The sequence below is a fragment of the Anomaloglossus baeobatrachus genome, chromosome 5, assembly GCF_048569485.1.
Source record: "Anomaloglossus baeobatrachus isolate aAnoBae1 chromosome 5, aAnoBae1.hap1, whole genome shotgun sequence".
Taxonomy (NCBI): domain Eukaryota; kingdom Metazoa; phylum Chordata; class Amphibia; order Anura; family Aromobatidae; genus Anomaloglossus; species Anomaloglossus baeobatrachus.
Window position 1 is genome coordinate 55,293,553 of NC_134357.1, and position 22,514 is coordinate 55,316,066.

Sequence of the window (22,514 nt, forward strand, 5' to 3'; positions counted from 1 at the left end):
CACCAGCGTCTGCTGACTCCATAATTGCAAACCTTCTCTAGTGTTAGCATCTGCACAAAAAAACACGCTCTGGAAGCTTTATGACATAGTTCATGGCAGAGTAATTGCATGAAAGCCTTACATCACCAAGCCCAATGTCAAGTGTTGGATGGAGTAGGGTAAAGACAGTCATTGTGTAGTATTTCAAACATATTGTGTGGAGTGAAAAATCATTTTTTTTCCACTGGACAGCTTGATGGATGAGTCTACGTTTGGTTAATACCAGTATGCCAGGAGGATATTACCTATCTGACTGCATTGTGCCAGCTGTAAAGTTAGTGTGGTAGAGGAGGGATAATGCTGTGAAATTCACAATGAAAGGAAATGTTAATGTATTAGCATAAGAAGACATTTTATCGATTGTAGCTTCCAACTTTGTGGGATTAGTTTCTGTTCCATCATGACAGTCCCCAAGTGTCATGAGTGTCTCCCATCCTTGGGAGACCTTTGACAAGTCTGTGATCTAAGGTTCCCAATGCCTTGTGTTTTCAATGTATATGCTTTATTTTGGTGCAGCCTGGGTTAAGGACTCTTTCCTTGCTGTTAGTTCCTTGCTACTTCAATCTCAGGTGCAGTTGGTTTAGGACCACTCCCCTCCACTTTAAATAATCACATGTTCCATCACCTAATGGCGGTTATAGAATTCATTTCTGAACTGACCACTGTGGAGAAAGGAAGTCTCTGGAAGCTGCTGTAGTCTTGCAGCCCTGGTGTACTTATGGCCTTTACACTACTCAAGGTGAGTGGGGGGGAGAGTTAAAGGAGTGGTTCACCCATATTCATTATTGGCCACATTGATATTATGCAGCACTCGCTGCTCCCTCCTCCCTCACTGCAGAGCAAGCAGGAGACATGCTAGGCTGTGATGAGTGGTAAAATGCCACCCACAACCCACTTACTCAGGAAGACTGGTGCAGGCCGCGGTGATGTCAGGTGAACAGTAAGTTGACGTGACATCACCGGATCCCCGAGGTCACAGAGCCCAGGTACTATTGGCAACACAAGGTATTTGAGAGAAACCTTGTTTCTCAACATAATATCGTTGTAGCCAATAATAAATATGGGTGAACCACTTCTTTAAGGACTAGGCATGTGATGCTGACTGGGGGGAAGAATCCATATATGGATGTTAGGGAGCTTAGGGTTCACACACAGGTTAGTGTAAGGAGGTGACCCGTCTCTTCTCTCCCTACCGTTAGGGCCTCCCTTCATTTTACATCCTCACAGTATCCTTTGTGTGGTTGAAGAATGTAGACTGGCCTCCACAAATTACTGACCTTAATCTTATCGGACACCCTTGATATGAACTAGAATAGATATTGCAAGCCAGACTCTCTCAGCCTACATCAGCATCAGACCTCACAAATGCTTGTCTATTTATTTGCACATTTTTGTATAACAGTTTAAAAACTTTTAATAGAGTAAATATAAGAAAGAAAAGGAAGGGGTTAGGTAGGGGGGCAACAAGAATAGACAAATAGGAAAAAGGAGGTAAATAATTGCTTCCTTCCATGGTCAAACTAACACATTGCCAATACTTGACATAAATATAAATATGGCTGCATGGTCACAAATCCTTGTCTGGACAAATGGGCAAAAACTCCCAAAGACACCTCTAAAATCTTGTAGAAAACCTCAGAAGAAAGGAATTTTTTATACCTGCAAAGTACAGAGGTGGAGGGGGACTTGGACCTAGGCGGGCTTTGCACGTTGCTATATCGCAGGTGCGATGTCGGTGGGGTCAAATTGAAAGTGACGCACATCCGGCGTCGCAGGCGATATCGTAGTGTGTAAAGCCTTTTTGATACGATTAATGAGCGCAAAAGCGTCGTAATCGCATCATCGGTATAGCGTCGGTCAATTCCATAATTTGGAAATGACCGATGCTACGATGTTGTTCCTCGCTCCTGCGGCAGCACACATTGCTGTGTGTGAAGCCGCAGGAGCGAGGAACATCTCCTACCTGCATCCTGCGGCTCACGCCAGCTATGCGGAAGGAATGAGGTGGGCGGGATGTTTACATCCTGCTCATCTCCACCCCTCCGCTCCTATTGGCCGCCTGCCGTGTGACGACGCTATGACGCCGCACGACCCGCCCCCTTAATAAGGAGGCGGGTCGGCGGCCAGAGCGACGTCGCAAGACAGGTGAGTGCATGTGAAGCTGGCGTAGTGATAATATTCGCTACGCCAGCTATCACCATGGAGATCGCATCTGCGACGGGGGCGGGGACTATCGCGCTCGGCATCGCAGCATCGGCTTGCGATGTCGCAGCGTGCAAAGTACCCCCTACTGAATAATAAATCCTATGCTCCCATCAGTGTAATGTGTAATTGTCCTGAATATAGCATGAAACCTGCACAAAATATTTTAGTGTTTTTTACTTTATAGGGTTTTTTTTTCATTAAAATTCCTATTAATTTCTTCTTTGGTTACATTTGTAAAATTATAATTTAATTTGAAGTATCATCTGGAAAAATATTCAAAGTTTTAATAACAGATATTTGATGACATCATCATGATGTAGAAAAAATTACTTATTCTGCAGATACATGGAACTGTATTCTAATTTATTGGTATTACACTCACCATTCAAATATGCAACCATATGATACATGGCAATATTTCAGTTTTCAGACCGCAAAATAGAATATTCCTATGGCCTCATAGAGTTTACATATTGGGGGCAATGAACTAGATTGATTGAATATTAGAAATTACCATATTTAGAGTTAAATTATTAAGTTATCTGAAACTTTTTCACATTCTAAAGTTTCTATAATAGGATCTCACCTTTCCAGCGAAATCAATACATTCGTCGGGTGCACTCCACCAACGAAAGGAAAAATGTTTACAGCAAACAGAAGCTGTGAAAGTCCCTTGAACTGGCTTCCCATATGTGTATCTAAGAGAAAATGTAAAATCAATGAGTACTCATAGGAATGAAGCTCTTGAATCAAATAGATGAAATGTTTTTGGACTCACCTGCCACAAATTTTAACTGGAAACTGAGTAGTATTAAATAGAACATCCTCAGGGAATTGGATATTGACCTCAAATTTTGGAAGTACTGAAAGACGACAAAGATATAAGTTAAAAATGAATAATCAAATATTTTAGATAATGAACATAAGAAAGGTTTCCTCACCGTATTCCTCTACAGAGAAGGTATGGGATGTGTCTTTTACCCTAATGGAATATTCCCCCAAGATGGGCTCAGGAGAAAGAGCGAAAGAAAGTTCAGCGATCCCCTGATTGAGCGTCACATTTAACCATTGACCAATCCTGTTTTTTTCCGGGTCCTATAGATAACAATCTCATACTGAATATTAACAATTTACTAAACTTTGTGCTATCATCTTTTTTAAAATATATTCAAGAACCAAAAACAGCAAATTTGAAAGGAATGAAATAGACGTTTCTAGTTTTAGTCATATCAACTATGATATCTTAATTATTATTATTATTTATTGTTTAGATAATTTTTTACCTGTACTTCAACCACTGGGATCTAAAGTAAAAAAAATAAAAAAAAGTGGTTTTTTTGAATCTTAAGTTCTCAAAGGGAAGTTCTGAAATACAAAATACTGACAAATGTCCTCCTGTAGAGTATAGTATGCAATCGAACGATGCCAAGATTTTTTTTTTGGATAATACCATATAATATTGTAGGCTTTTTAAAGTACGGTAAGGGCCCAAAGAAGTGTAACAGATAGTTAAATAACTCATTTTGGACTTACATCAAGGTTTTCTGGTTTGTAATCTTCATTAAGGGAAAGAATTCTAAATTTTACTGCAAATAAAAAAAAAAGTTAGTGGAGAAACCTTTTTTCAACACTAAATTTTGACAAGTTTTTAAATCAGAAAATCCAAAAACTTATAGGAAACAATGGAAAAGTGAGTCACATAAGCATGCAATGTAACAATACAAGGCAATATACATGTAAAATCATTGGCACATCTTGGAAAAACACAGAGCTGGTCGTAGAGCTGATCGAATTGTAGAATGGTAGAGTTTGAAGGGACCTCAAGGGCCATCGGTCACAGGGCTGTCGTAGAGTTGTATACTCATATTAGCGCTTCTAAGCTAATACGATTTTAAAAACTATATGATAGTGGAGGAGATACCAATAAATATAGTACAAATACAAGACGTATCCAAAAGGAAAGGAGAAAATGGATATAAGGAAGTACGAATAACTATCATGAGTCTCGTTGAGTCCAGTAAAAGTTCCAGGGTCCCCATACAAAATTATAAAAATATGTTTGGTTATTAGGTGTATTTATCAAGGGTTCAAATCTTTAGATTTCACATATATGTTCTACTAGATCCATACATGAAGGTGGTGCACTTTGTGTCCAGAAACAAACAACTACAGGTAACGCCTGCATGACTGAGAGCCAGCGGCTCCCGAGTGACATGAAGATGTTTTCTTGGTTGCTGCACTTTCAGTATATAAAGCTACTAACCTGTAGATTTATCTCACACCTTAGGGTTAATAGTGTTATAAGAAATGACAGGTTCCATTTAAACATCTTGCAGCAGTTAAGATATGTGATAGCAACCTGGTGGATTTCCTGCCCTTACTTTTAGGTAGTACAATAAAGTGGTTGTCCACTACTTTTACATTGATGGCCAATTTTTAAGGGTGCTTTACAGGAGACGACGGATCGTGCGATGCATCCTCGGGGTCTCGGTTTTCGTGATGCACATCCGGCATCATACACAACTTCGTCTCGTGTGAAACCTCTGAGCGACACAGTATGGCTCACAAATCGTGAGTCGTGTACTCGTCGCTCAGTTTCATAATATCGTTTATTTTTACTTGTGCCGGTTGTTCATTGTTCCCATGGCAGCACACGTCGCTCCGTGTGACACCACGGGAGCGATGAACTATGCTTACCTGCGTCCCACGGCTCCCGCTGGCTATGCGGAAGAAAGGAGGTGGGCGGGATGTTTACATCCCGCTCATCTCCGCCCCTCCGCTTCTATAGGCCGGCGGCTGTGTGACGTCGCTGTGACGCCGAACGTCCCTCCCCATTCAGGAAGTGGACGTTTGCCGCCCACAGCGAGGTCGCTCAGCAGGTAAGTACATGTGACGGGGGTTTCACGACTTTGTGCGACACGGGCAGCGATTTGCCCGTGATGCACAAACGACGTGGGCGGGTACGATCGATTGGGAAATCGTACAATCGGTCGTCCCGTGTAAAGCAGGCTTTAGGATAGGTCATCCATGTCTGATCGTCTGGGGTCCGACACCCGAGACCCCCAGTAATCAGCTGCTCTTGGTGCCGATTTTCCCCGTAAACTTGCATTAAATGCAGAAAATCCATAGAGAAAAAAACGCACATGTGTTTTCTGTTTATTTCCACGGTGGAAACACATAAAAAATGCACGTAATCTGCACATAAGTATGTAAATAAGGTTTATTAAAGTTAAATACCAGGAAGTATAAAAAATAAAGCAGCTTTATTTAAAGGGTGACATCAAGAGAAAAAATCCTGCAGCGTCAAAAATGCTATAAAAAACGTGAAAAAAATGTACATAACACAATGAAAAAAAGCATGTAGCCTAAGCCACATTCATACATTGAGTGTTTGGTGAGTTTTTTACCTCAGTATTTGTAGCCAAAACCAGGAGGGGAACAATCAGAGGAAAAGTATCATAGGTACACGGCCACCACTTCTGGATTTATCACCCACTCCTGGATTTGGCTTACAAATTCTGAGGTAAAAAACTCACCAAATAGTCAATGTGTGTACATGGTCTAAAAAAGAAGCATAGTGGGCAGATTTCCATAAAGCCATGAACACATTATGTATTTGGTGACTTTTTTTTAACTCAGTATTTACGTGTAAGACAAAGCCAGGAGTGAAATAATGAGAGGAAAGTATAATAGAAATGGCACCATTTCTGTATTTGTCACCCACTCCTGGTTTTCACTTACAAATACTGAGGTAAAAAACTCTCCAAATACTCAACATGTGCACATTGTGGCATAAAGGGTGCAGACAAGATGCAGATATTCTGCAACATCAAAAACTTACTAAAAGCTCATCCTGGAAATGTAGACTAAAGCCAAGTGCACACATTGAGTATTTAATGAGTTTTTTACCTCAGTACTGTATTTGTAGTCAAAACCAGGAGTGGGTAAATAATACAGAAGTGGTGTCCGCGTTTCTATTATACTTTTCCTCTGATTGTTCAAATCCTGGTTTTGGCCACAAATACTGAGGTAAATAACTCACCAAATATTCAACATGTGCACGCGGCTTTACAAATACTGAGGTAAAAAACTCGCCAAATACTCAACGTGTGCACTTGGCCTTAAACAGATGGTTTTGAGATTACAAAGTTACACTGAGACCACATGCACACGTTGAGTATTTGTTGAGTTTTTAACCTCAGAATTTGTAAGTCGGAACTAGGGGTGGATAATAGGGATGATCGAATACCACAAATATTCGGCAACGCCCATATTTGCCGAATAAGTCGCTGCTATTCGACTAGTTGCGACTATTCGATGCGCAATGTAAAGGGTACTTTACACGTTTCGAACTCGCTAGCGATATCGCTAGCTAGTGTACCCGCCCACGTCGGTTGTGTGTCACGGGCACATCACTGCCTGTGGCGCACAACATCGCTAGGAACAGTCACACATACTTACCTACCTAGCGACGTCGCCCACCCGGCGAACCACCTCCTTTCTAAGGGGGCGGTTCGTTCAGCATCATAGCGACGTCACTAAGCGGCCGCCCAATAGAAGCGGAGGGACGTAACATCCCGCCCATCTCCTTCCTTCTTCATTGCCGGCGGCCGCAGCTAAGGAGATGTTCCTCGTTCCTGCGGTGTCACACATAGCGATGTGTGCTGCCGCAGGAACGACGAACAACCTTGTTACTGCACATACAACGATTTTTGGTAAATGAATGACCTCTCCAAAACCAACAATTTTTACCTCTTTTGCGATCGTTGAAGGTCGCTCATACGCGTCACACACTGCGATGACACTAACGACGCCAGATGTGCGTCACAAACACCGTGACCCCAACGATATATCGTTAGCGATGTAGCAGCGTGTAAATGTCCCTTAAGTCTATAGGAAAGCTGAATAGTTGCCGAATAGCAACTATTCGGGCTTCACATAGACTTACATTGCGCATTGAATATTCGCATAGCGGCGAACTATTCGTCAGATATTTGCGAAGCCAAATATTGCCGAATATTTCTGATATTCGATCATCCCTAGTGGATAAATAATACAGAAGTGGTGCCCGTGTTTCTATCATACATTACCTTTGTTGTTCCACTCCTGGTTTTGGCCTCAAATACTGAGGTACAAAACTCACCAAATACTCAGCATGTGCACGTGGCCTTAAACGTCAACCAATAACTAACAAAAACAATATCAAGTCCCCTCTAAATATCCAATTTCACACCATGAAAGTAATCTTTTCTTATTAGTTAAAAAATGTGTGAACCTAACAACACATGGACAACCCTTTGCATTTTTCTTACCGGTTTGTCCGGGTTTGTACACAGCCTTGTCTGTCTGGACCAAAGTTTTGGAGAGCGGCTTCTTTACGAGAACCTTACTGGTTTTGGTTTGTAGTTCCCCTGAACTTTGAATGGAGACAGTTATTGTGCCGACCGATACCTCTTCTTCTAACATGGGAACCTAAAGCAATTAACAAAGTTTTGTTGAATAGGTATCTAATAATGTTACTTTCAATTCATTAAAGGGGGCTTTACACGCAATGACAACGCTTACGAGATGTTGTTTGGGTCACGGAATTCGTGACGCACATCCGGCCTCGTTAGCGACGTCGTTGCATGTGAAACGTATGAACGACCGCTAATGAGCAAAATTACTCACCTAATCGTTGACCGTTGACACGTCGTTCTAATCCCAAATATCGTTGCTGTTGCAGGACACAGGTTGTTCGTTGTTCCTGAGGCAGCACACATTGCTACGTGTGACACCCCAGGAACGAGGAACAACACCTTACTGCGTCCTCCGGCAACGAGGTGGGCGTCATTTTCTTTCGGCTGCTCTCCGCCCCTCCACTTCTATTGGACGGCTGCCATGTGACATCGCTGTGACGTCGCACAAACCGCCCCCTTAGAAAGGAGGCGGGTCGCCGGCCACAGTGACGTCGCTAGGAAGGTAAGTACGTGTGACGGGTCCTAGCGATGCTGTGCGCCACGGGCAGCGATTTGCCCATAACGCACAACCGACGGGGCGGGTGCTTTTGTGACGCCCTGGACTAGCCAGGTAGTCACAGACACAACACCACACACACCCCTTCCCCGGACAGGTGACAATAGTCAAGCAAAAACCCTTGTTGCCACCCTCCGGGGTCTGATGTCCACACCAGGTGGGGCGGAGCCAGGCAGTTAATTACGTCCACCGAGGAGTTCACAGTCCTGGAGGCGGGAAAAACACAACAAACAGAGGAGAGAGAGAGAGAGTGGAGGCAGACAATGGAGGAGTGAGGAAGGAAAGTCAAAGGCAGACCTGGGAACAGGCCTGCCATGGACTGTTTAGGTGTCTGGGTCAGAGCCCAGGCACCTCCAGCAAGGTCGGCAGACGGTGGTGGCCGTCTGCAGGAGTTGGTGAACGGTCGGTGGAACCGCAGGACCAGGGTCGGGCGGTGGCTCGCCGCTACCGAACCGGGGAGCCAATTGGAGCCAAGCACCAGGCAGGGTACTCAGACCCTGACTAGGCTAGAAGCCGCCCTGATAGTCGAATTTACTGATTGCGATCTGGACCTCAGGGGTTCATTCCCACCCATGTCCCGATTGACGGCAATAGCCCAACCATCCCGGATAAGTGCCACCGCCAAAGGCAAGAGATCCAAAGGGCCAGCGCCTGCGGGCAAACGGACTCCAATGACACTTACACGCCAGGGAGCGGACTACCTGTGTCCAGGCACGGGAGTCAAAAACTACATAACACAGGTGCAGGGAAACGACAGCCATCACCAGCCTGTCCAGGGAGAACACTGCAGCCGGCTGTGGGCCCCGTCTATTCTACCGCTTGGTTTACCAGAGACTCCGTTATCTTGTGTCAGAGCAAGTACACCAGTGCCGTCAGGCACTGCACTGCGCTGCACCGCGACCCTGCGCCCAGCACCCCGGCTCTCACCTTTCCGCGGCCCCCGGGATCATCGCCCCTGCCCACGGAGGTGTTAACACCAAGCTGCATAACACCGTCCCCGGGAGGCCTAGTCAACGGCAGCGGTGGTGTCCACCATACAATCACCCCAACCCGTGGGTGGCGTCACGAACTTTGCTAAATCTACCAAACAACCACCCAAACCCCTGCGTGCACTGCCACTACCCCTTGCAGAGCGACGTGACCCTGGGTCTGTGAGAGGCTCGAGCCACCACCCGCTGTACGAGCACGGACCCGAGCGGCTCGGCGGTCACAGCCGAGGCAGCGGGGCGGTACACATCGACCTCTTTTGGCGTCACGAACATGATCGATCCAGTCTACTTACCAGTAGAAGTGCGCCTTGTGGTTCCCGTCAGCGTCATCCCGCTGAAAAATCTGAAGATCCACCATTTTGGGCGCGAAAGTTTCCCGCTCGAGTTATCTTCCCCGAGCAGTGAAGGCGCGAAGGTGAAGCCCCGCCCCCAAAGAGAGAGGGGCTGTAGAAAGACCAAGGGGGGGGCGGGTGAAGATCTGGCCCCATGTGACCATGGGGATAAGAAGCAGGGACGCCAGGACTCTGCATCCATCTTGTTCCTGGAATCCGAGCACTCTGCAAGATGTCCAACCCGTCCGGCAACCCTGAAATCCCGCAGCCCGCGCCAGGAACAGCGGCATGGGTGGAAACCCGGACAGTGCAGATGTGCTGCCATCTACAGGCCCAAGTCCGGTTCCTCATGGAAAGGTGGGTGGCCAAAATGGAGGAAGTAGCTGGGGCCATGCGGAAACACGAGTTGGAGGCAGTGTTAGAGGAGCGGATAAGCGACCCACGTCTCTGTGTCCCTGAAGGACCGGCCGCTGCGGCTGAGGGGCTCGGCCTGCTCCCGCTCACCTTGCTGCTTCCCCTGCGGCCCGCATCGGCTGCCGCCGCCCCGCCAACCGGCCCGCTGCCCCCGACACTGGCCACGGAAATCATCCCATCCGCCCATGAGGACGAGCCTGTGGACGCCGCCCGTGGACGACCGCTAGCCCGGTCGGCACAGATCCCGCTACTGTGGAAGGTGCCCGTAACCCACAAAGAGCAGACGATCCAAAAGTGACCATACCCATGGAGGTCTTGGCCCCGGCAGTCCGCCCGGCCAGGAAAAAGATGGATAACTGACCGGAAGGAGGCCCAGAAGGTAATGCTGGCCGCTCCCAGGCTCCAGGCCTCGACTGAGGCAGCGGAAGGTTGTCGCTGCGAGGCAGCAAGACAGGCCGCGACACTGTGGGGTTCCCCAGCTAAGACACCGGTTGTGGCCGGTATGGGGGAGCTCCGGCAGGGCCCACCCACGCGCAGAGGGAGCATGTAGACGCTCCATACTGGGAGCGGCAGCTGAACCAGACAGGCCGGGAGATCGAGGCCCGTGAGAAGCAGAAGGCCATGGTACTGGCTCGCACCATCCAGGAGAAGGAAAATCTCCGGAATGCCACCTACCGGGTGCGGGGCCAGACCTATGAGGGCCAGGTCCGGCAGTTTTGGCCCCGGCGTGGATGGGGGTTCATTTTCGAACCGGGCCTGGAGGCCGAAGTCTTCTTCTCCCGGCGGGACGTCTACCATCATCTTCCCCTGGGTCACCCGGATCGTGACCTGAAGGCCGGTGAGCTTGTTACCTACACCCGCCACTGTGGGGAGAGGGGCTGGTTTGCCCTGGATGTAACGAGAAGGGCGAGCCGCAGCGTTCCCAGGCGGCCCCAGTCCCCTCCCCCACCGTACGACTCCGAAGTACAAGTTGAGGAGGAGTACGAGGAAGGTGACCTCAAATAAGGTAGCGCATTCCCCGTTGCGAAAGATTTAGTCCCCATTGGGACCCTACAGCAAGTCCCCGTTGGGACCTTCTGTTCTGTTTTATGGCAGCGAAACCGGCTGCTGAAGCGCCCGTCCCACTTGGGACTAATGTTGTCCCTATCCCTGCCAAAGACAAGGCTGAGAACTAGCAAGCCACCGAATAACTATTGGGCTTGTAAATAATGCCCCAATTGCCCTTCCAGCAACTGCCAGTCTCTGGAGAGGCTGGTTGGAGGAGGGACCCGCAGCAGAGCAGGCTGGGGTCCGGTCAACATCAGAACCGGTGACCAGCCTCTGAGTGACTGCCAGGTGCGAAGTACCGTACCCGTTCCCGCTTGGGAACACCTTGAGAAAAGAATGGGAAACATTTCTGAAGGATTCTGCTCACAAACTTGGTGTTAAAAAGTTGCAAATATTTGCAATTTTTTTTTTCACTTTTCTAAAAGTACTACTGTCCAAAGGATTTATGCCAGAAACTTGTGTAAATTCTCACAGCAATCCAACCCAGCTATGTTTTAGGCCCCCTTCACACGTACGTGACAATCACGCACGTTTTTTCACGGACGTGTCAAAGGTGCGTATTGTCCTCCGTGTGCCGTTTTTATGGCGCAATGTGTGTTCTCCGTGTGATATCTGTGATAACACACGGAGAACCGGAACTTTCTGCTCACCTGTCCCTGGCATTGCTGTCCGTGGTGCTGATCTTCGGTCTCCGGTCCTGCCGACTCCCCGCTACTGCTGCTTCCGGGCCGCAGTGTAGTGAATATTCAATGAGCATAATGAGCATGGATCGGAAGCAAGTGACAACAGCGGCAGAGACAGCAGTGCTGGAGAAGGTGAGTATAGAATTTTTTTTTTTTTTTTTTACAAACATGTGTTTTATCCAGTGCGTGTCACACGGATCACATCTGTGCGGGCCGTGAGACACCCGTGATGCCGGAGAAAAACGGACATGTCTACGTGTGGAGCACACGGGCACACATATGCTCCCCACGTACACAAGGTCCATAGCAAAACACGCACCTGTGCGCAGACTGATCTTAATGGGTCTACGTGTGCCCATGTCTCCGGCATGTGAGGAAACGGACCAAACACGTAACGGAGATACGAACGTGTGAAGGGGGCCTTAGTTTGTGGCTCACAAGCTACTTTGAATTAAAATTGAGGGATGTCATGTCCCCAAATGCTATTAACTTGCAGATGTAGGGTTAATCTGTAGGCTAATAGGATTACAATGTTTTTTGTCTCCCTTACTGAAAGCACAGTTATCTGGAGGAAATGAACTTTATTCTTCCCAGTTGCCACTGGCTTTCAGTCATAGAGATGTGCCTAGAGTGGCTACAGTCACTGCTCAGTTGCATCGGCGGCTGAAGCATGCCCCGCCACTCTGATTAAAAGCCAGTTCTACAAAGATGTGCTTTCAATCATAATGATGGGGCATTCTTACAGCCACTATTTACAATGCTGTGAGCTATGACTGAAGTCTCTTTGTGCACGCCTGTAGGACTGAAAGCTGGCAGCTCCCATGAGGCAGAAAGTTAACTTCCTACCAGTAGCAATGCTTTCAGTAAGGTAGCCCAAAAGTCTTAGGCTATGTTCGCACGTTGCGTTTTTTACCGCGTTTCTGCAGCGTTTTTGGCAGCAGCGTTTTTGTGCAAAAACGCATGCGTTTTTGATTCCAGCAAAGTCTATGGGAAAAGCAGAAATCCTGTCTGCACTTTGCTTTTTTTTCTGCAGCGTTTAATTTGCATATTTGTGGTCAAAAACCATGCTGAAAAAGAAGCAGCATGTCAGTTGTTTTTGCCATTTCTGCAACGTTTCCTTAACATTGGAGTCAATGAGAAATGGCAAAAAGCAACCAAAATCACAATTCCTGCGTTTTTCATGCTTTTTACCTGCTTTTCAACTGCGTTTTTGGCTCCAAAAACGCATGCTTTTCTGACCAAAAATTAATGGGTTCTAATGTCCCTTTACACACACACAATAACCGAAAATTTAAATGTAAAAAAATAATAAACTTTAGCTATTTTTCTGTTAAAATGTGCATAACCACTATTATTACATTAAAGTTGATAATTTCCCATATAATTTTATTAAAAGTTAATTTTATACTTTTTTTCTCTTTTTTCATTCTTTTTGACTAATTCAACTTTATTTCTCAGTGTCTTGATCTCAAAAACGCATCTGCAGAAACGCAGGTGAAAACGCAGGTAAAAAGCGCTAAAAACGCACTAAAACGCGGTAAAAACGCATGCGTTTTTAGCGCTAAAAAATAGTCAAAAGCCATTTGGTCAAAAACCAAGGGAAGGAAAACGTGCAGAATAAACTGCAGGTACTCCGACGCAACGTCCGCACATAGCCTAAGATTATATGTGCACGCTGAGTTTTTGGATGCAGGAATTTTTTGCACTAAAATCTGCACCCTGTAGAAAAAAAAATGCACCAAAAAACAAAAGCATTTTTAGGTGCATTTTTGTGCCATGCATTTTTTTTGTGAAATCCATGGCTGGAAGGGATAGAAAACACAGGCAAAAGACCCACCAACAATTGACATGCTGCTTATTATACCTGAACCCAAAGCTGCAAGGAAAAAAGAAGCAACGTGTGCACAGCACTTTAGAATTCTCATTGCCTTAGCTGGCTTAAGGATAAACAAACTGCACCAAAAAACGCATAAAAAACCCCAAGGCATAAAGCACAAGGCCTAATGCTATTAATCTGCAGATTAGCGATATATCTAAAGTTTAATAGCATTTGGGGACATGACCAGTTCACTTTAAATGGGTTGTCTTATAAGGAAAAACCCCTTCAGGCTACATGCGCACGCTGCGTTTTTTGCTACGTTTTTTGCTGCGTTTTTGGCTGCAGTTTTGTTGACAGAACTTTCTGACATTTGACTTCCCAGCAACGGTTATGAGACGTCAGATTTGCTATGCGCACGTTGCAGTTTATTTGTCAGCGTTTTAAAAAATGCAGCATGTTCATTCTTCCTGCGTTTTTGTCAATATTTGTCACAAAAACGCAGCAAAAACGCATGTTGTGAAAAACGTACCAAAAAATGCACCTACAGTTAGGCTGTGTGCGCAATTTGTGTCAATGTAGTTGCAATTCTAAACGCATTCTCTGGCAGAAATTGTTTCTGTCAAATTTGGTTTTGACCACAAAAACGCTATACGGTATATTTTTACCGCGTTTTTACCTGCTTTTTCACTGCTTAAATTCAGATGCGTTTTGACTAAAAATACAATGATAAATAAAGTTTAAACACAAACACTATAAAAAAAAGGAAAAAAATGATAACAAATATCAAGATTATTATCAAACAAAAATGGCTTATTTTATTAAAATGATAACTTTGTGCTAATATTTATGCATAAAATTACATTTATTTATTAATTTTCATAAATCAAATTGTTGGAGTATGTGTGTGTGTAAAGGGTCATATCATGCCATTAATATTTTGTCAAAAACGCAGCAATTAATTGGTCCAAAGAGCATGTTTTCAGCATTAACCCCGTCAGCCCCCGGGCACTTTCCGTTTTTGCGTTTTTGTTTTTTGCTCCCCTTCTTCCGAGAGGCGTAACTTTTTTATTTTTCCATCAATCTTGCCATATGAGGGCTTGTTTTTTGCGGGACGAGTTGTACTTTTAAATGAAACCATACGTTTTACCATATAGTGTACTGGAAAACGGCAAAAAAATTCCAAGTGCGGAAAAATTGCAAAAAAAGTGGGATTGTACAATAGTTTTTGGGATATTTTATTCACCGTGTTCACTATATGGTAAAACTGATGTGTGAGTATGATGCCTCAGGTCGGTGCGAGTTTGTAGACACCAAACATGTATAGGTTTACTTGTATCTAAGGGGTTAAAAAAAATTCACAAGCTTGTCCAAAAAACGTGGCGCACGTTTTGCGCCATTTTCCAAAACCCGTAGCGTTCTCATTTTTCAGGATCTGAGGCTCAGTGATGGCTTATTTTTTGCGTCTCGACCTGATGTTCTTAACGGTACCATTTTTGCGCAGATGCTACGTTTTGATCGCCTGTTATTGCATTTTGCGCAAAATTTGCAGCGACCAAAAAACGTAATTTTGGCGTTTGGAATTTTTTGCCGCTACGCCGTTTACTGATCAGATTCATTGATTTTATATTTTGATAGATCGGGCATTTCTGAACGTGGCGATACCAAATATGTGTGTATTTTTTTATTTTTTTAACTCTTTAATTTTCAATGGGGTGAAAGGGGGGTGATTTGAACTTTTAGGTTTTTTTATTTTTTTTTAATTTTTTAAAACTTTTTTTTGTACTTTTTTTTTTATTTTACTAGTCCCCCTAGGGGGCTATTGCGATCAGCAATCCGATCGCTCTGCACTATCTGCAGATCACAACTACAGAGCTGAGAACTGCAGATTTGCTGCTTCACTTTCAATGCCGGCTGTATTCCGGCATTGAGAGGAAGTGACTCATGTTAGCTACAGGCGTCATCACATGACCCTGTGCTACCATGGCAACCACCGAAAGTCACGTGATCATGTCACGTGACTTCCGGTGGGGGCGGGGTAAGTCACTGTCATGGCGGCGCCCATATACATATCGCTGCCAAGACTTTGGCAGCGAAATGTAAGGGGTTAATGGCCGCGGGTGGAAGCGATTCCACCCGCGGCTAGCAGGCACACATATCAGCTGTTGATAACAGCTGATATGTGCGCGTCTCGCCGCCGCCTGCCGGCGGCAGGGGGCGGGGCTTACCGGCACACGATCCATGACGTATCTAGTATGTCATGGGTCGTTAAGGGGTTAAAAAAGCATGTAAAATGCTAGAATTTTGAAGTTGATTGCGTTTTGCAACTTCTCATTGACTTCAATGTTAGCAAATCGCAGCCAAAATGGCAAAAACAATTGACATGCTGCTTCTTTAAATGCTGAGTTCTTGCCAAAATTTCTGCAACTAAAACGCTGTGTTTTTAACAGCATTGTGCGCACAAGAAATCCCTATTTCCCATAGACTTTGCTTGAAAATCAAAACGCATGCCTTTTGGCATTAAAACGCTGCAGTTCAAAACGCTGCAGAAACGCAGGTAAAAACGCGAAGTGCGCACATAGACTTACAAGCATTTTTGTGACATTTCTAGGCTTTCTCTGACAAGGTGCAGTTTTGGCTGCAGTTTGTGAACACAAAAAGACGCAGCGTGCGCATGTAGCCTCAATGAGGCCATAAACTGTGCTCCTATTTTAAATCAGTAGTTAAGAAAGATTATAAATTATTTCTAATCATATATATATATATATAGATATATATATATATATATATATATATATATAAGTTTTCATATAAGAAGCATCTTTTTTTTTAATTTATAGGTGCTGTGATAGGAGAGAAAAAGGCGCAATAGGGTCTTAGGCTGTGTGCACACGTTGCGTTTTTTACCGCGGAAACGCTGCGTTTTGAACCGCAGCGTTTCAGTGGCAAATTGCATGCGTTCAGCTTTCCCAGCAAAGTGTATGGGAAAGCTGAAAAATCAGTGCACACGCTGCGTTTCTTTCCGCAGCGTTTTGGATGCCAAAAATCGGTGCGGAAAGAAAAGCAGCATGTCACTTCTTTTGTGCGTTGTGGCTGCGTTCTCTCCCCCATTGAAATCAATGATGTGGGGTCAGAACGCAGCTACACCACATGGACCTGCTTTTTTGTTGCGGTCCGCGGCCTTTGTCGGCACGCCAGAACGCAGGCATTTACCTGGAAGTGAGGTCAAGAGGTTTCCTGTTGACCTCACTTCCTGGCAAAGCCCCCGGTGTCGCCAAAGTGCCCGCCCCGACCCCCGACCCCCCTCCCGAAAATCCAACATGGCCGCGCGCACAGTAGCGCACCGGCCGCCCTGCTCCTATGTATCTGTCGCATGTACCTTGAGACATGCGACAGAAAAATGCACCCAGGCCCTGCCCGTTCACCCCAATTCCCCCCGGTGTCATACATACCTGTCCGGTCGCAGCGCTGATCCCCCGCGGCCCCCTCCTCCTTCACCGCAGACGCCGGCCGGTCACATGTGCAGAGCAGCTGACAGCCAGCACTGTGTTCAGAGGGCTGTGCTGGCTGCTCGCACTCTGCAGCTGTGACCCGGGGAGAGTGGGTGCAGATTTTTGCACCCACTCTCCTCAAATGGAGGGTCTGCCCTCCTAGAAAATGGGGGATACGTTCCCTGAACGTGCCCCCATATTCTAGAAGGTCCAGAGCCGACGTGGGACATCCAAATGGATTTCTGCGGACCCATTTTTTTTTATTAAATTGGAGAACAAGGGAATGATTTGGGGAGTGTTTTTTCTAATAAAAAAATTTTTGTTGTCTTTTTTTGCTTTTGTTTACTGTCAATTAGTTATGTCGGGTGTCTGATAGACGCCGTGACATCACTAATTGCTGGGCTTGATGCCAGGTGACATTACACATCTGGTATCAACCCCATTTATTACCCCGTTAGCCAACGCACCAGGGCGCGGGATGAGTTGGGGCGAAGCGCCAGGATTGGCGCATCTAATGGATGCGCCACTTCTGGGGCGGCTGCGGCCTGCTATTTTCAGGCTGGGAAGAGTCCAATAACCATGGCTCTTCCCACCCTGAGAATACCAGACCTCAGCTGTCAGCTTCACCTTGGCTGGTGATCTAATTTGGGGGGACCCCATGTTATTTTTTTTTTATTATTTTTATTTATAAATAAAAAAAAAAAACCTGGGGAGCCCTCCAAATTGATCACCAGACAAGATGAAGCTGCCAGCTGTGGTTTGCAGGCTACAGCTGTCTGCTTTACCCTGACTGGCTATCAAAAATAGGGGGGACCCCACGCCATTTTTTTTTTTTGTTTTTGTGATAAAAACTAGGCTAGGCACCCTTTAGTGCCACATGAAAGGTACTAAAGGTGCCAGCTTAGAATATGCAGGGGGGGGTGGGACGTTGTATATATATTTGACCTCCATTGACGCTTTTTAGGCTGGATGCCCACAATCAGGGTTTGCAGCGTTTTGGGCGCAAATTGTTTTCCCTGCGTCCATAACGCTGCGTTGTGCAGTAGAAGCACAGTGGAAGGATTTTTAGAAATCTCATGCCCACTGTGCTTCTTTTCTCCGCAGCATAAACCGACCGGTGGCGTGGCTTCCTGAGCCTCCGCATGTCAATTTATGCTGCGTAGATGAGTGTTCTCTGCAGGTAGCATAGAGCTCCACAGCAGCCTGAACCCAAATCGTGGGCATGGCCAGCTGCGTTCTCCCGTGGACAACACTCACATCTCTGCAGGAGGCTGACACTGTGTACTAGACGCCGTGTCGCTGGATCATGGCCACATAGCCTTAGGCCTGTTTCACACGTCAGTGATTCTGGGACGTTTGTGCTTTTTTTTAAACGTACCAGCATCATTGACATACGCAGACCCATTATAATGAATGGGTCTGCTCACACGTCAGTGATTTTTCACTGCACGTGTCTCCGTGCGGCGTACCCGCGTGTGCGTGATAGCCGCACGGAGACATGTCCATTTTTTTCTGATGTTCCACGGACCACGCAGTGGTGTGGTCCGTGAAACACGTGCCAGAAAAAAAGTGCTTTTAAAATAAAAATCATTTTTACTCTCCCGGCGTCCAGCGATGTCCTCTGCAGCCCGTGCAGCTTGATGCTTCTGAGCCGGCTCATTATTGTCGCGCATATTCATGATGTGCGACACAGCCGACCCGGAAGCAGCTGCTGCGGGGGTCAGCGCCAGCCGGATGCTGCACCGCGTGAGCGATCAGCACCATGGAGAGCGGGAGCGGGCACAGGTGAGATGATTACTGAATGCAATCACGGGCCACGGAGAACGGAGTCCGGATTGCACTTAGACAACCCACGTGTGCCGTGATTCACGGCACACGGAGGGACATGTGCATGTTTTACACGCCAGTGAAAAACGTCACTGTTTTTCACTGACGTGTGAAACGGGCCTAAAAGTGAGAATATTGTTGCTACAGCAACATTTTGGGTGAAGTAGCTGTGGATTCAAAATGCTTAATATACTCCTGAATAAAATCCTTGAGGGGTGCAGATTCCAAAATGGGGTCACTTGTGGGGGTTTTCTGACGTATAGGTACCCAAGGGGCTCTGCTAATGTGACATGGTGCGCGAAGTTTATTTCAACTTTTCCAAAATTCAAATGGTGCTCCTTCCATTCCAAGCCCTCCCATTTATCCAAACAGAATGTGGAGAAGGAAATGACATCACAGGTTTTTTTTTCCAAAGGTCTGTGTTCAACCAACTTTATTAACACTGACAAGTCTTAAAAAACGCACCTAAAAAAACGCATGAAAAACGCATGAAAAAAGCATGAAAAACGCATGAAAAACGCATGAAATACGCATGCGTTTTCAATGCCTTTTTCTCAAAAAAGCATTGTTTACAATTCTCCCCTCTGCCAGAGGGTGCGTTTTTTTCCGCGCTGAAAAAAAAGCAACGTGTGAACATACCCTTACCCGGTTTACAGGGAGAAAAAAGAAAAAGGCAATGCACTCACCTGGCAGGGTTGTGCCAGTCACAACCCCTTTGCAGACGTGGATGAGCGCTTAGGTGGTTCAGCAGCGGCCCCGTTACAGAGCACATTTTCAGAGTAAAAAAACTGGGGAAAACGGGTTTTATGCCGCGCTAAGAGACCACAAGCATACATATAATAATTTGTTCTTTTATTTAGGTCATTCCAACGCGTTTCGGAGACTCATCTTCCTCCTTCCTCAGGGAAAAGAATCTTACAGACAATGAGGATTTGCCCTTATGAAGCAGCATACAGAAGAGAAAAAAAAAAAAAAAGTGTGTGCAATGTCACGATTGGTTGCACACACTTTTTTTTTTTTCTCTTCTGTATGCTGCTTCATAAGGGCAAATCCTCATTGTCTGTAAGATTCTTTTCCCTGAGGAAGGAGGCAGATGAGTCTCCGAAACGCGTTGGAATGACCTAAATAAAAGAACAAATTATTATATTTATGCTTGTGGTCTCTTAGCGCGGCATAAAACCCGTTTTCCCCAGTTTTTTTACGCTGAAATTTTTTTAATTTATAGACTTGTCCTAAGGCTGTGTTCACACTGAGATGAGTTTTGAAGCAGAACACTTTTCAGGAAACTCTCCTTTTTCGGAGAGTTTTCAGGCTACGTGTGCACGTTGCATTGAGTAACTTGCAGAAATGAACGCATCCTCTGGCAAAATTTGTCATTGTCAAATTTAGTTTTGACCACATAAATGCAGGAAATACGCAAGCGTTTTTATAGCATTTTTGCCGCGTTTTGACTGCGTTTTACATGCATCTTCAGCTTAAATTGAGCTGCGTTTTCACTACAAATACACAACTAAATAAAGTTTGAACATTCAGACAGTAGGAAAAAAATGAAAAAAAAAAAAAAAAATAACCTTTAAATCATACACTATAATAATAATTTACCGAAATTGATTAATGAGATTTAATAATTATGTTCAAAATAAAGTAAAAGTATTGTTTGACTCATTTTTTAAAGTCGGAATGGATGTGAGGGCAAATGGAAACCTCTTGACCTCACTATAATGCCAAAAACGCATGCTTTGATTTTGACAAAAAAGCATGCGTTTAGCATCAAAAAAGCATGTAAAACGCTAGCAATTTCTTTTAGGATGCGTTTTGATAATTCTCATTGACATCAATGTTACCAAAACGCTGCCAAAACGCTCAAAACAATTGACAATTGCTTCTTCAAACGCAAATGTGACGCCCTGGCAAAACCAGGTTGTCACAGAGCCTGCACAAATCCACCAAAGTGCAGGCTATTCTCCTCCTTAGCACCAACACAGTCCCGACACAGGTATATACCAGCCAATCAGGCCCTACTCACCCCCTCCCCAGGAAAATGGGAGGGATCGAAAGAGCTTAGGAAGTGAGAGAACAGAGTTTAGCTCCAGTTTGAGCTGTAGTCAGTGAAGAGCTGACAGGAGGGAGTTAGAGCTCCCTGGAGAGGTTGGTAGTTGGGGTTGGAGCGGTGGACTACCGGACTAGGTGGCAGTGAGGGCCACAAGCATGGAGATCCGGTCGTTTGGAACCTGAGGCCGACCGGGGCAGGGTTGTAGTCCGCCGGTGCCGAGAGAGGGGATCCGGTCCGGAGGCCGTTCAAGCGGACTAGTCCAGACAAGAAAGAGAGAGACAGAGAGTGTGGAAGAAAGGGCCCATGGCTGTATATCTGGGTGTGGGACCCGAAGACACCCGCCAAAGGTGACCGGTCATTGGCAATTTGGTTTACAATACACACAGTGTGTGGTTACTGACCATCCAAATCATTAGCAGCTCATCCAGCACCACGACAACCGAACTGTGAGTTTCCTGCTCCCTGCAATCCCTCACCATCCCCAGGGCCCCAGGGCTACACTTCCCCTACCCGTGGAGGGGATCTTACCTTGCTGCCCCTCTCCATCAGCCCCAGGCACCCACATACAAGGCAACGGCGGTGTCATCATCCCTCACCTCAACCCACGGGTGGCGTCACCAACAAAGACTCTATCCCCTGTAAATAACCCCTTTTCACTCGTGAGTGATGAACAGTTGCGCGAGCCCCGGATCCGGCTGCCACTGCCACCGCCCAGATCCGAGTGCCTCGAGCGTCCCCCCTGTTGTGATTTGTCCTCCACTCGCGACACAAAGATTTTGACAACTTTTTTTCACAAAAAACGCAACGTTTTTGGATGCATAGTGCGCACACAATATGCCTATTTCCCATAGACTTTGCTTGGAAATCAAAACGCATGCATTTTTGCATTAAAACGCTGCAGTTCAAAACGCTGCGGAAACGCATGAAAAAACGCAACGTGCGCACATAGCCTCAGAGATGTTTTCCGTTTCTGAAAAGTTTTCTGAATCTGTTTTGAAGAGTTTGGGTATGTGCACAGGAAGTCCCTTTCAGGAGCATTCCACCATGGAAACCATCTGTAAAACCTGTTGAGGAGAGCCATAAGATGAAATACTTAATTAACCTCTTGACAAGGCATTGGGGGAAATATGTCGATTTGCCTTACATAATTCAGGTTTCAGATCATATAAATGACACAGATATAAAGGTGTCTGCCATTGCCTGTTTCTCCACACCTTGCCTGGAATGCAAGGAATGTCCAGATGTAAGAAGATACCATATAAGGGAAGACTGGTCAAGCTGGAAATCACAGACCAAACCATCAGCATGGATGCACCAGATGACTTCCCTGCCATCGTCATGGTTTCATCCACTGGAGTCAGACCCGCCCATCAACAGCAACACGGATCTCCCCATTGGCTAGTCAATGAACTGTCCCACTAAATGTGCATATCTGAACTTGTGTACGCCCCTAGCCTATATCAAGAGGACGCATGCTTTTCTCTGTCTGTTGTTTGGTGCCATTTTCTACTGTGACCAAGAAGAGATTACACATCCGACTGTGTCTGGTGTGGATTCTTTTATGCATGCACTTGGCCCATATCAATTCGGCCAGGCAGTAGGC

General features: G+C 45.8%; 1 protein-coding gene across 1 annotated transcript in view; it reads right to left on the minus strand.

The window, feature by feature from the left end:
• The window catches only part of LOC142310806 (alpha-2-macroglobulin-like), a 160,777-nt gene that overhangs the window by 122,296 nt on the left and 15,967 nt on the right, over positions 1–22,514 (minus strand). Inside the window, exons 3-8 of the mRNA XM_075348518.1 lie at positions 7,557–7,716; positions 3,778–3,830; positions 3,528–3,548; positions 3,186–3,339; positions 3,023–3,107; positions 2,831–2,942 (exon numbers count right to left, since the gene is read on the minus strand). Of these exons, the coding sequence (XP_075204633.1) occupies positions 2,831–2,942; positions 3,023–3,107; positions 3,186–3,339; positions 3,528–3,548; positions 3,778–3,830; positions 7,557–7,716 (585 nt within the window). The remainder of the gene's footprint in view (positions 1–2,830; positions 2,943–3,022; positions 3,108–3,185; positions 3,340–3,527; positions 3,549–3,777; positions 3,831–7,556; positions 7,717–22,514) is intronic.